This window comes from Homalodisca vitripennis, chromosome 6 (assembly GCF_021130785.1).
Source record: "Homalodisca vitripennis isolate AUS2020 chromosome 6, UT_GWSS_2.1, whole genome shotgun sequence".
Lineage (NCBI taxonomy): Eukaryota > Metazoa > Arthropoda > Insecta > Hemiptera > Cicadellidae > Homalodisca > Homalodisca vitripennis.
The window spans coordinates 167,491,383-167,506,911 of NC_060212.1; the positions used below are offsets into that span (position 1 = coordinate 167,491,383).

Consider the following 15,529-nt stretch of genomic DNA (forward strand, 5'->3'; position numbering starts at 1 on the left):
TGACATAGAATGACTCTTTGTTACGATGAAGCAATGTATAACTTTTGTACGACTTAAAGGTTACTGGGATCAAGAAGAGTCAGTTCTGTCTGATTAAATTCACTTCCGGTCTAATTTATTTACTTGATCTATAAAATATATTATGCATATTATGTTAGTTTTCAAGACCTCATTGGGTCAAAAAGCGTCTACAACCAGCACTGCTAATCTACCTCCGGTCTAAGACATTTCAAGTTTTATAGTTAGAATTTGCCTTTTGTCTCGATGGTGAAAGTATATCATATAACTAAAAAGTTAGGCCTACTGCAGCCAATATGAGTCTGGTTCAGTTGTTTAAATTCACACCCAGTCCAATTTATTTACGGTTCCACAATTATGCAGTTGCAATGAACAAGAAAATGATCACATATACAACTTTTGGAATCCAACTTAGATTAATTTCTGGTGCTGAAGTGATTTTGATGTTTTCACCGATCAAGAAATATGTATAAGGGTATATGCATTTGGTATAAGGGGATGGCTGTGTTATCCATTTTATTTTCTTTAAATACAGTAAAAAGGCCATTCACAACGTCAATGGAGCTAATGACTAATAATGATATGCAAATATTCACATCTTTATACAATAAGGTAATTTTTATAACAGCGTTTCAATAGTATTTCCATTGCATAAGATGATTTATTATTGATCAATCAAGATGATATTATTGGTGCAATCTAAATTTAAAATTAAATGATAACTTCATCTTTGTGATCTGCATTACAATACTGATCAAACACTTTGCAATAACTTTTTTTTTCTCTTTTAAGTCTCAGCTTCAGCTATGTAGGCTTCGTTGTAGACTGGTTTATTTTCAAATTACTCACACTGTTTCGTGTCTATACATTATTGGCCCTCACCGGGATTTGAACCCGTGATTTCTCATTAGAGAGCCGAGACTATAACCATTAGTCTACAGCGGAGGACAAAAAATAACTTAATATTAAAAAAAAAACTTAAATGTAAACCAGTGTTTCTGCCTCTTCCATTAACTTCAGCTAAAAGTGTTAACATCATTCTATTAAGTATCAGTTAACTTTGTATTACGTGTCGTAGCGCAGTCTGACGGATCCAATGTACAACATTCCAAAATCAGAAACACTTAATAAAAATAAATTGTTGCTCATATGTATAAAAGTGTTGTTTGATGTCCTGGAGCAACGAACAAGTAATATTGTGTGTTACAGAAAGTATAATGTTATTTTTTATTGAGCAAACATATCAAAAGCTCAAAAGCACTCAACAGAATATTGCAAAATTTAGAGATGATTTTGACAACTAACTAGCATGACGAAGTAGTAATGGGGACAAGAAAATAATTTAAGTACCAAAGAGTGTATTGCGGAGTGCTTGACAACATTAATGGTCATTTGGAATCACGTTTTATATGTTACTATTTTTACTTCCTGCATATCCTTTTAATTGATAAATTCCCAAAAGATCTGTTATCATTTCCACTAATCATTTATAAATCCTATTGGATACTATTGTGCGCTTAAAAAATAAACGTCTTAAAGATTTGCCTGCACAATTTGACTCAAACCTTCTGTTTGTAAGAAAACCTTCCCTGAAATCGGTTCACTAGTTTCCAGACATTTTCATTAACTAAAGCATCAGTAGAATGATCCTTTCTAGCAAAAAAGGAATAAAGAAATATGCTAGAAATACTACCGGACGAAAACCATTCCATCACTTGGGACACAATTAATTGTCAATCATCAGTAAGTATCAATTAAGTTTGTATTACTGAAAGAAATAAAATTGAAGACCAGTTTTTGACAAGGTACTGGTAATTAACAATTTTGCCGCTAAGGGTACGAGAATTGATTTTGAGTCTCGTTATTACAAAGTAATAGGCATACTACTTTTTTACTGCACAAATTTGTCAAAATATTTTTTTCTTATTTACACTTGAATTGAGTATATACAAAAATGTACAGTGTTTAACATTATTGAAAATACGATTTAGTATAATTTTTAAAATGCCAACTTAGTGCGCTGTTTCCTAACTGGCATTCAATTCAACATTACAGCAAAAATGGTTTATAACACGTTTTCTAGAACGTAATTTTCTCCTACTCTTTTTAATGGACCCCATTACTCATTGGAAGATATTCTTTAATCTTTAGACCCCCCGCAACTTTTATTTTTATTGACAACGAAGATAATTATTCATAAAGTAGCTTTATTACTTCCCTTAAGACTCTATACCACTAGTAATAACTTAGTATTTTTTCAAAGCAAAACCTTTTATTTTGCTTAAACGTTTTAATTACGGTACCTAATGAAATATATAACCCAGGCCATCTATGAAATATGGAGTGTAAATATTTAAAAACATCTGGGAAAAGTTACTCGGTTATAGTATTTACAGTATCAGGTGTAACTCGTTAGGTCTGTGCTAAAACATAACGCATTACCATCTGGCATTGACAAAAAAAGGAACAGCTGTTTGTTGGTCCTAGCAGAAGCAAAGCGAAGTACAAGGAATTCGCCAGACCATCCAATGTCAGTTGTCGGTTTCATCGCTGAAATCAGGTTGGTCCGTTGAATTTGGCAGTTTGTTTTGTAGACAGATGTTCCTCTTTTGTTTATAATCAAAGTGCCGGTGTAAGAGGTTAAGTCAAACCAAACAAATACATATTTATGTTTCTGTGTAAGTACAGTGTGGAAACAACAACTGTTATGTCTAGTTTACTACAATATTGTACATATTGATTTATTTGACCTGGGTGTTGTTTTTGAACGGAATTTGCTCAGGTATCTAGAACAAGAATGTTGTGGGTGTGCTGTAGGAGGTCTGTTGCCTAATTTGGAGAGGAACATGACATCAAAGTATGAGTCATGTTATAAATTATTTCAAGTTGAATGGACTTCATAAATGTTGTGCAGTTTTTCTGACTCAAGTTCTAGGTATGCTGTTTACTCCCAACAAAAGTATGACTGTTCGTATTTAGGTTAGATTATTAATATGGGAAGTTAAAAAAGATGGGCAGAGAAGATCGATATATTGTTCTCTGATGACTTCATTTTTAAAACAAAGAGTTAATATTTTTTGTTATGTTATCATCTGTTACATGATTTTTATATTGTAAATGGTAATTATTTACTTTAGCCACTTCACACTATTTACCACAATTTCAACTTAAAATAAGAAAATAAATGTACAGGATAATAGTAAAATAAATATAAAAGATATGAAAGCCTAAATCATAACAGAAATTACAACGGAAACTTGCCTGGCCTTCTTTGAACTTGTAGGTTATATCTCAAATAGTCCAACAATCTAATGGACCGGGGAATCATGGTTTCGGGGTAAGGGGGAAAAAGCTAAATTCAAGCTCAGATCACGTGAGAATGGCTAAACCGAAATGCCCTTGGCCAGCACTGTTGGCAATAAAAAGAAAAACATCCTTGAGTAGTACTTAAAGTCATGCTCAGATCACGTAGTGCTCCTTTCCGCCCTACCAAAAATTCCTTAATCATTATCCAACTTAGAAAATTAACCAACCAAAACAATGATTAAAGTAATAAAATAAATAAAAACAAATAAATGAAATATTTAAGAAATAAAAACTGATCCAGCGATCCGTAACATTACTAAAAAAATTGGAAAATATAAAAATAACTCATATAACCGAAAACAAGAAAAAATAATTATAAAGGAAAGAAATTAAAATAACAAAAACTTATTGAATATTTAACAATCAGGAGGATATAACTTGGCGGCTGGACTGCAGTATAATATAAGCGGCCATCAATACAATCGGATTATGATTATCGATTTTAAACATCGATTCATCCATTGAATTGAATTCATGCATTGATTATTTCTCCAGAATCAATTTAAAAACAAACCGTTCAAAATCAAACGTCATATATTTTTACCTTTGACAAGAAGAGCAAAGTCCAAATTCTAATTCAAAATGTTCTTTATTTATATACATCAAGTACAGAGATGGTGTCAAAAATTAGTAAACCTAATTGGTGACATAAAACATTTAGAGTAGAATATTAATGTCCATGATTGGTCATTTGGTAAAATTCTTCAAGTGTGTAGATGGCCTGGTGTGAGAGCAGTTTATGGAGTTCAGTCTTTAGCTTTTTCCCCTTCTTCGTTCTTATTTCTATCGCTAGACAGTTGCTCAGCTTTCTTCCTATGTAGGATGGTTTTTTTTCATACTGTGCTAAGTGGTGAATGGGCATTGGATACATAGTTGAGTTGCGGGTGTTGTAGTAGTGCAGGTCTTCAAGCCTTGATAGGTTTTCTCTGTCAACATATAAAATAACTTGTATGTAGAGAGCGGTCACGGTCAAGATCTTTAGTGTTGCAAAGACCTCTCTGCAGCTTTCCCGGAAATGAAGGTTTGCAATATTCTTATTGCCTTTTTTTGAAGGATTAGAATTCTGGTCATGTTAGCATTTGATATCCCTCCCCATACACCTAGACCGTATCTTACATGTGCCTCAAATAGAGCGCATACAGGCTTGAGTTTAGTCTATTGCATAGCTGGTCAATATGGGGTGTCCAGGATAAGCTTGAGTCAATTGTAATTCCGAGGAATTTGGTTTGTTCAACCAAGTTAACTTCTGGTGAGCAATTAATTTGTCCTGTTCTTCTCCCAAACCATAGTTGGGTAATTTTAGAGGGGTTAACCACTAAGTCATTTCCATCACAATATTGATATGCCAGGTTGACCGCGATAAAAGCATTTACACTAAGGTTTTCAGGTGTATTGTTGTCAAGGATTAAGGTTATATCGTCAGCGTACATAAAAGTTTTACCATATTCATGTAAGTATTCTGGAAGGTCATTAGTAAAAAGAATAAAAAGCACTGGACCCAGCACGGATCCCTGTGGCACACCTCTATGTATAGGACGGGGTTGTGATCGGAATGCTTTAGTCAACCTTTTTCAGTAGACTTTAGTTACACTATTTGACTTCTGTCTTTGAGGTAGCTTTCGAACCATTTCAGAGCTGTTTCCATTACACCAAATGCTTTTAGTTTCTTCTGTATGAGGTCATGACCCAGGCAGTCGAAAGCCTTGCTCAAATCCAAGAAGATAGCTGTAGTCAGGTTGCCTTTTTCTATGCTGTCAGTCACTGATTCTATCAATCTAATCATTACTGTAGTTGTTGACTTGCCATTGACGAAGCCATGCTGAGAGCTGCTTAACAGGTTGTTCAACCTGCAATGTTCTAATAGCCTGACGAGAACAATTTTCTCACAAAGTTTTGAGATAGTTGGTAGTAATGAAATGGGTTTGTAAGCAAGAACTTCGACCCACGGTGATGGTGGATGAATTCCTTCTGGAAGAAGCAGACTCCATTAAGTTCCTTGGAATGTACCTTGATCGGGGACTGACATGGGATGATCACATTGAAAACGTTTGTTCTAAGGTTGCTTCGGTAATTTATGTTCTGGGCAATCTTGCAAAATTTTGTGTGGTGGATGTATTAAAAATGGCCTATTTAGGTCTGATATATCCACACATTTGACATATGGCTTGAGATTGTGGGGAAACTGTTCCAAATACAGATTTGAAAGACTTTTCAGATCTCAAAAGAAAGCCAAAGATCTTTCAAAATTAAACCCCAAAGAGTCCTGCAAAGATACCTTGAGGTAGATTGGATTGCTGACCCTGCCCTGTCTCTATATTCTCTAGGTGATCCTGTACTGCCGACTTAAATGTGAGTTGGATCAGGGATGGCCAACAATACGGGACCAGAGGCAGGGATAACTTTCGAATCGAACAGCACAGAACGGCAGCTTTCGAACACTTGCAATCACAAGTTGGAGTCGGACTAATCAATAAGCTCCCTTAGGGCATCAAACAACTCAGTGAAACAAAAAAATTTAAAAATCGATTGAAACCTTTTTTTTATATCAAAGGCATTTTACTCGACTGATGAGTTCATATTGGGCAACTGGGATGAACATTTTTGAAATTAACAATAACAACGAAACCCCCGGTTCTACATAACAGAATTGTATAGTGTTTATGTATTTACCTTGACGAACATCATTTATCTGATTTAGTTATGTACTGTATAGTTACGTTGACTTTTGCAATGCAATATTGTAATTGTTTCACGCAATAAAGAATATTATTATTATTAATAAATAAGGAATTATACAGAAAATATGCATTCTAGAATCTCGATATTTGCGGTTAGTGATGTGCCGTTCCTGAACATCCATAAGGATGCCCAGATGTAAGTGACACATCGGTTTTTGCTCTGCCCAGTGGTAGGTTCTACTGGAAGGTATAAACCAGCCAGAAGTGATCTCTGCTGGGTTAGAGTTTTTTTTACCAGGGACCTAAGAAACTGAATTATTAGAAAGAAGTGACTTTATTTGATTTACTGTGAAAATTACATGTCATTATGATGATCAGTTCTTGTTTTCTGCCTTCCACAAAGAAGAGATGTCGGCGAGAAGGTAGCCATTCTGTCCCTATCTACTATTTGTTCTTAAGTATCGATTATTGTTATGTGTTATTATATTATCTACGAATTTGATCTGACTTCAGAAAATTTGGATGATCTGGGACGTGATCTGAGGTCAGGAAATTACCTATCAGAAATGCCCCTGGCTATCAGTTCGGGCTCTGGTGGGTGTCTTTGACCAAGCTCAGATCATGTGAGTGCTCATAAAGGTTATCTTAAATTTTGATATTACTAGTAACATCTTATCTTGATGATAACCGAATCTAAACGTACTTACATAGAGACAGAGCGGCCTCCTTGCAGACACCGCTTCTTGTGGGAGGCAGATAACAAGAACCAATCGTTATAATGACATGTCATTTTCACATTAAGTCAAATCTGTTCTTTCTAATAATGTAGCTTTTTTAGGTCCCCAGTAAGAAAAATTCCAAAAATGGTGGCCTCTGGATAATACCTAAGTACCCTTTTTTATATACAAAAACAGCTAAACTATACTGTAGTTTTAAATACCAATAACGTAATCCGGTTCAACATTTTGATTTCGGTAGTTTATCATATTGTGGTGGTGGCCTGTTATTATGCTGCAGCCAAAATCATATGATTATAAACATTAGGTACATAATTTATTAAAGTTGGCATCCTGTATTTAAACCTTTTTTGCCTTTTTGCTAAATCTAGGAAATATACTCTCAACCATGTATTATTTTTTTGTTATCCTAACAACTGCTGGATAACGTGGAGAGAATAATAATTAGACTGTCTTCAAAACTTAGAACATCTGGCATTTAACACGTTCACGACGACGTGTACTCTATCAGGTACACACGATCTTTCAAAACTGCCATTTTGTACCCAATCAAATACACACTGAGCTTTTGTAAATCGTGTTGTGTGCCCGATGGATACACATTGCTATGCATTTCCTTATTGCGTTTTTATTGTTTACCTTCCTTGATGGTTTGTTGAATGTGATAGTTTATTGTGTACTCTGTCGGGTACATGATTGCTTAATTTTTTAAGTACTTCTTTGGGCATATACATTGGAAAAACATACTGAAATACTTTTTGCAAAATTGTGAGCCTTTATACAGTTCTCGTTTTAGTAGACGTTTAACATAAAAAAGCAATTACAGTTTTTTACCATTATTATTGAAGAATTTGTTGGGAAATAAAAAAGTCAGGAAATAAGCTGTTGTTGTGAACGTGTTAATTCCATTGTAAGAAGATTTCACTGCCATCTTATTGCACAAAACAAAACAGTGAGATAGACACTGATATTTTCTGTTTGGTTGGTACAGATGTACCTTGTAAAACACACCAATGCTGATTGACTGATTACTGGAGGAGGAAAGGGAGTGAGAAACATTTTCATGTCGAGACTTCCTTTTTTAATAAGTATGTAAAACTGAATTGGAAGTGAATGAAATTTGTTACTTAAACATTATATATATATATATGTTTGTTAAGAAGGGGTTTTTGTTGATTAAATATTTATAATATAGAACTTTGTTTAGTGTTATGTCCATTTAAAAGGAATTCTCAGATATTTTTTATATCAGAGATTTTGTTATATATGAGTGTTACATGGGAATTCCATTTTACCAATACAAATCTATAAAAGTTGGTTTATTTATTATGAGATAATTAATGGAAGTGAGAATAAAGTGGATGTAAATTCGGTTTCTTGTAATCACACTAACAACTATCTTTGTTTATGATATTATTTCCTTACACTTGACATGTACATGTGATTTTACAGAATGACGATGGATACAATAGTCTTGTCAGTTGTGTTGCTCTCGGTGTGCTGCCAAGCTGGCACATACAACTATTCTGACATAGAATTACATCCTGATCACATGCCGTACTTTTTAAACATGTACAAAGAGCTAGCTGATGAGTGTGTTAAAGAGAAGTGCCCCTTGATGGTGAGTGAAACCAGTTTGTTTTAAGATATATGCTTATACGCTTGCTTGGAAATGTATTATAGTATTTATACTACTTTATTTATTTCTCTTAAATTGCTTCAGTGCTTAATTTCTTCAAATAGACGAAATGACTGATATGTGAATTCACTCTGAAGATCATAGAATTTTAAAAGTTAATTTTATATGAGAGAACATATACTTCCTATGGTTTAGTATAATTTCCACTAATGTATGAAAACTTGTTTATTATTGGGTTCACCAGCTTTCTTAGCCTTCATATAGGAACAACTCTACAATAATGCACGACTGTTAAAAATTATTAATCTACCGTATTTATTTAGACTTGAATTTAAATTTTACATTTTTGCTTTTTCCATTCAAAACATTGCTTTTGAATTTTTCTTAATTAATAATAAACTAGTTATAATGAAGTAAATCCACTTGATATAATGTAGTATCTATTACTCTTATCTTTGAAATTGAATAACATTTAATCAGTTCAAGCAGGAATTTCTTGTTTGTCACATGTTGTTGAGTAAGGGAGGCCATGTGCTCTCTTATCTTATTTTGGAATGTGCAAAATGCAGCCATGCTGGCTGGGACTCTTTATTTTGCTTGCTCAGTATTCTATTACTGGTATAAAAATAATTGTTCCAAGAATTTACACAAGGGAATCTAAGAGTAATTGTTTAAAAAAATTACTGATAATTATTGAAATAAGAGGGTCTGCGAGTAATATTGCATAGAAAATAAAACAAGTGAAAAGATTTTTTGTTCAGATTTCAAGAACAGAATGAAGAGAAATCTTAATAATTGTTTATGATAAAATAGTAGTATATTTTCTAAATTATATGAAAAATGAAAGAATTATCCGACAAAGCATTGAGATGTGTGTATTTGACGAGGGGAGTTCATATTCTTTTAGAAATAATTACAATGATTAACCCTGGAACTGGCAATCAACATTATAACGTCGATCTGAATCAATTCTCATGGCAATCGATGTTACAATGTTTACCTGACACACAACCTTTTTTGATAGTTCATAAAGTACATAAGTCAACACTACAACCACTATTTATACACCAATGCAAACAGAAAGAACTGTTATTTCAGTGGTGAAATTTGTTTTGCTGTTTTAGTAACATTGATGTTACCGTGACGTCATAAACTTGCCAGAACGATCGTCATCATGTAGCCATGTTGAAGCAGGTTTCAGATTAGGTTCCAAAAGATATTTATTTCATGAGATAGTATTTATTACTTATAAACCAGTTTACTACAGATCTTTTAAAATCAATAAGCAGGTGAGAACTTGTTGATCTGTCGGACTCAAAACAACCTAGGCCTTGTGGCAGTGATACCTAGGTTTCTCTTTATACTTCCTGGAATTCCAAACTAAACAAATACTTTAGTAAAAGTTAAAAATTAGTATTTATTTATTATAAAATTAATATAATCAGTTGAATATTTTCATATCAAAATTTACTTTTTTAATTGTAATTTTTGAAAATGATTCACTTGCTATGGAGTTTTTCTTTTTATAAAAAATATGTGTTAAAAATGACTAGTTATTTTGTATTTTATGATGTATTTTTTAGGAATTATAATTAGAACCAAACAGTGTGAATTTTATTAAATCAAGAAATTAATTATTCATGAAAACTTAAAACCTAAAAAAACTTGAGTAAAAGAACCGTAAAAGAACCTGATTATTTGTAATTATAATATAGCGTATATCCATAGTTCATATAAAAATATGGTACATGTTTTAAAACTATTACCACGCACAAAAAATTAATAACATGTATAATTGGCTGAGTCTTAGTGAAGCCTCTCACTCATGGGGTTTAAAATTTCTGTCTGTTTCTTCATTTATATATTATCAACACTGAGTTAGATTATTGTGCATGTCACTCCATGAGATTTTGCTGAGCATTAGTAAATATTTTTACATTGGTCTCATGAGTAACAATAAATGTAATGAGAAAATAGCAGAATAAATCAATTTGTAAATGAGCTGAGTACAACCGTACAAGATTTCTATCTGTAACTTGTATTCATATAATAACGGAATAAATAATAGAATGTAAATTTTCTTTATGATTGTCTGTCTCTCTACCTGACAACAGGACATCTTGAGAATGAATAAGCTATAGATTTGAAATTTTGCTCAGCAAAGCCTGTTTCACAACACATGGTGTGACATACTACTGCCTAGTAATATTAGGAATATTTTTATCACTCAAATTTCCTTGTTTCAAAATCCTGAATAATTGAAATTTTTATAAGTGTATGTATAGTTTTATGCAATATAATGTGATCTTGTTAACATAATAACTACTCTAATTTTTAAAAGATTCAGACTAAACTTAGTATAGAGGTAGTATTTTACAAAGTTTGGACGAATTTTAGCTAGTCACAACCAATAAAATGTTTCAAGATAGTGGTTGTTTGTGCATTTATCTTTTATATTTAGTAAAATAAAACAATTTTAAACCACTTTCACCTGTACACATTTTTTTATATCTCAGAGTTTAAAAATTGCTGGTGTTCAAAGTTTGGAAAGAGAACAATTAATCCTTAGCAGACTATGGACCGATACACTGGCTCTGGAATTATATTTCTGAAACGGCCATGAGCTCCAGAACATCAATTCCAAAACAGCATTGCGCCAATATATCAGCACCCTTCATTTGATTAGATTATGACGTTACTTCTTCATTTTTAGTTTGTAATATAATATCAACAACAATAAATAGATATCCACAACAACATAAATAACATAACATAAATAGATATCCTTTCAAATTATTATAATTATTTTCAACTTAAAAAAATATTTGGTTCAGTAGGAAGACACAGTTTGGAAGACCCTGCTGTATCAAACAAATACGTCAAGGTATACACATTGTTTTTTTCTGTATTTGTGTGAAAATATGTGTACTTTCTCATAATAATAATGGTTTCCTTGAAATATATGTTTTACCCTAGATTAAATAATTTACTAATGCATTAAAATAAAAAAATAAGATTAATTATAAACAAATGTATGCTTTTAAATATAATACTAAGTAAAAGAATATTTGTTAAAATACTACTATTTATAGATGAGTTACATTATTTTTTGTAGAATTGTGTCAAAAGTGCCAATTTAAGGCTGGACTTGTTGGCAAGTAAACTGGATTTATGCCTGATCTTCAAAGGGTTAAATTTCAGTTTTTAGATATATAAGAAAAAATGGAAGTGTACTGGAATTTGCAGGTGAAGTACAACAATACTAGTTCTTAATTGTTTTAATATCTTTTAAGTTTTAATTAACTATAAAAAAAGCTTTTAAGGATTTTATAGCTTTTTGAAAGTGAATGTAAATTGTACGTTTCTTTGGAATAATAAAATGTATTTAATAGAACTAATGTATATTTATACCATTTTGTGCTCACTTTTGGATCAAAATAGATTTTTCCACTTTCCTTGCATACTATATTTCATTTACCAATAGTTATTGGTTTGTTCTGAGGATTACAATGTTATTCAAGTACCCAATAATAGAATAGTAACTGTATAGCAGTTTGTATAATAGAGAGTATGCAGAAAGTGGAGACCAACAACTGCGGTTGTCAGTAATAGCTGAGAGAAAGTGCTATAAGTTAGACTACTGGAGCAGATTATAGAGGCAGTGGTAGCACACTCCACTGCTCCTGCTTCTGGCTGTCTTCCTGCTCCTTGTGTTTACTTCCTGATCACTCTTTATCTCAGTTTGGTTCCAGTTCCAGCCAATTATTTGTACAACAATTGGTTGACTTTTTTATAGTTTTGACCTTTATTTGGTGCTGCAATGCAGAAAAGTGGAACACTACTCTTTCTACATTTTTTTTATTCTTAGAAAAAATAAATCCATTTGATATGCAAGCCTTGATCTTCAGTATATAACTAGTTCGTTATTTGTTTTCAGTCAGAATTTGTAACTAATCACTTTTATTTAGAAGTGTCACCTTTTTTAATTCATATAGAAAGTTTTAACATTTTTTACGGAATTGTGTAAAACACATAAATTCCATTTTTCTTAAAGGAGGTTGGGTGATACTAAATGAAGAAGATAATTTTTTCTTGTCTCATCTGAAAAATTAGTTTTTAACTTTTTAAATTCTGTACATTTTTTTGTTAGTATAAACATGATATTCAGCACTTAAAACCTGATTGCTTTTAACTTTCTCATTTTAAAGAATTTTTCTTGTGATTACTCTTAAAGAAATAATACGCTTTTAGTATTGTGTACAGTAGTGTAATTTAGATGCATACTTCTTATGTAGTATATAAACATAGTCATACATGAGCAAGGTTTTTTTATGTTGTGGAACCAGTTTTTCGTAGTAAAACTTCCACAATTTTATAATTTTGAAAGAATTTGTTACCATGCTCCTTAATAATGCATCTCTCCTGTTCCTGATTAATACACTTACCTCACAAATGTTTGAATCTATGCCTTCTGTACTGAACTGCAATTAGTAAATTATATTTTTTTACTTTTACATAATAAATTAAATTTAAATATGTATCCACTTTTAAATCCGTAAGTAAATTCAACAATCGTACAATATATTTATAATATACCAACGATCAATAACTGAAATAAAAGCAGAAAAAAAGTGTAACAGTATTAAGATGATATGAAATGACATAATCACTTTCTGGTAGTGTAGTGGGGAGTCCTGGAACTACTCTTCTATACATGTGGGAGTACTTAGTTTAAGGTAAAAAGTGAAAATATATATTGTTTAAATAATAAAGTGTTGTATTATAACCAAACATAAAAAAATGTTTCCTTTTTGTACATTTTGTGACTATAAGGTTTAAGACTGTTGATCAAATAAAACTGATGAAAATATTAATCAATTACAAGGAGTGGTGTATGATTGACAGTCACAGTGTCATTCTCAATCCTGATTGTCGTGTTAATTGTCTAGTACTGAAAATGTTTATGTTCACTTCAATATTTCATCATTCTATTTTTGATTTTATCATTCAAAATCTACATGGTCAGTATTACTACAGTAATTTTGAAAGAATGACTACCTGATTGATCATATGAGGTTTAACATGTGCTCTGCACTATTATAACGCCAGGCAGGTACCTTTCTTTTGTTACATAATGTACCCACCTGACAGGGTTTGGCCTCATTGAAACCACTGTATCCTGTTACATTCTCACATAAATTACCCAGTCAAGCGTGACTTGAGAATAACATATAATAATGTATAGGTCTTGTAACAATTATTATATCGGGCTTAGAATGTTCTATATCTTTTACAAATGTAACAAATTTTGTTTGCAGAAGATACGTCATTCATTGTTCTGGGAACAACGATATGTTTAGCGTTTGTTAAAAATTGAAAAGAAATTGTTCATAGTAGATTTGACAACATTTCTATTACTAACAGCATATAGTTTTTTTGAGTAGAATCTTTCTTATATCATCCTCACACAAAGTTCTATTATATTAATTAGGAACTACTATTTTTGTATAGATGTGAATATTGTAGATGCTATTAAAATAAGCATTTCTCCAGACATTTAGAAGCTGCACCTCTGAATTGTTGTATTTGTAGACAAATTTTAATGAACAGAAAAGTATTAACTTAACCTCCAGAAGATGCCTATATAAATGGCCTCCAAACTATAGCCTGTCGCCAGTTAGCAAAAATTAATTTTCATTTAAAGCGATGGATTTTGGTACTGTGAGTAAGAGATTCGCACCGGCTAGGCTGACATAAATATTACTCAAGAGTTTCTCTTTTAATTAATATTTCTATAGCATTTCTTATGTACATATCTCTCTTATTATTAAACTATCAAAGTATATTTTACCTATGTATTGGCTGCTCAAAACTTAAAAAAATAAATCTTCTTGGGGTTTCTATTTTTAAGAGGTGATTGGTTCACTGTGATATGGAAAGGAATCGGGATCATAGTGATAGAAAGGAAAGACAGTATTTCCCTGATTATACTCTAAAGTCTCTCAGTCGTAGGTCAGGCATGAATTCTTACTTTCTCATGCTTCTAATATACCTTGTACAGACTGAGAAAGGCAGCATGAAGCTGTGGTCTGTAACATGGTCCCCCACCCTCCATAAATAATCTACCCCTCTCTCGGCTCAACAGGGTGAAGATCGATTCACAATACAAGCGTCACTTAATAGATGCAATGTTATCGAGACTTATCGAGATGCAATGTTCACGGCACTCAATAAGTGTTTAAATTTTCATTTGGATGTGTTTTGCCCATTGAAAAAAATCAAAACAATATGGAAAAATGACAATAAACCCTGGATCACAAAAGGCATTCTTGTGTCAAGGGATAAACTTGACATACACGAGTATGAGACAAGAGGCAGAGATGCCTACCGAACTGGAAGACACAGGACGGGGGTTTACGAACACTTGCCCTCCCAGGCAGGTATTCGGTTCATCAACAAGTTGCCAGATCAGTTAAGAAATGCCCCAACGCCTAAGGTGTTAAAAACTCGTTTAAGACGCTTTTTAGTGTCGCAAGCATTTTATAGTGCTGACGAGTTTATGGCATTCGACTGGGTGACCGCACAATTAGCAAACTGACTACCGGCGCTGGAAATGGGAATATTGGCTGGATGAATGTGGAGTTGGCTGAAAATTTGTACGTTTGAATGTGGTTTGAGGCGAAATGAAAGTTTTAAATTTTAGATATTAATTTTAGAATATCTTGATTATTGCTATACATGTGATTATGTCCTGGCAATAAAAAAATTGATTTGATTTGATTTGAAAAAAACTGTGTTTACAGTATAAAATGTAGTTGCAATAGGGAATACATAGGCGAGACAAAAAGACCACTAAACGTAAGGATAAAAGAGCACAAAGAAAACACAAGAAAGGGTCTCACAGAAAAGTCAAATATTGCACACCATTGTTGGTCCGAAGACCATCATATGAATTGGGATGAAGCCAACATAATACATCGGGAACCACATTTCTTCAAAAGGAAATTAATTGAGGCAACATACATTAAATTGGCAGACCAACCAATCAGTCAACCATCAGTCGAGATTAGGCCGCTTTGGTTGCCAATTCT

The 15,529-nt window shown here is 32.5% G+C and overlaps 1 protein-coding gene across 1 annotated transcript in view; it reads left to right on the top strand.

Annotated features, from left to right (window-relative positions):
* Positions 1 to 2,511: 2,511 nt before the first annotated feature.
* LOC124365118 (EGF domain-specific O-linked N-acetylglucosamine transferase) overlaps positions 2,512 to 15,529 on the top strand; it is a 41,955-nt gene continuing 28,937 nt past the window's right edge. Inside the window, 2 exon segments of the mRNA XM_046821063.1 lie at positions 2,512 to 2,578; positions 8,252 to 8,420. Coding sequence (XP_046677019.1) covers positions 2,547 to 2,578; positions 8,252 to 8,420 — 201 coding nt within the window. The 5' untranslated portion in view covers positions 2,512 to 2,546.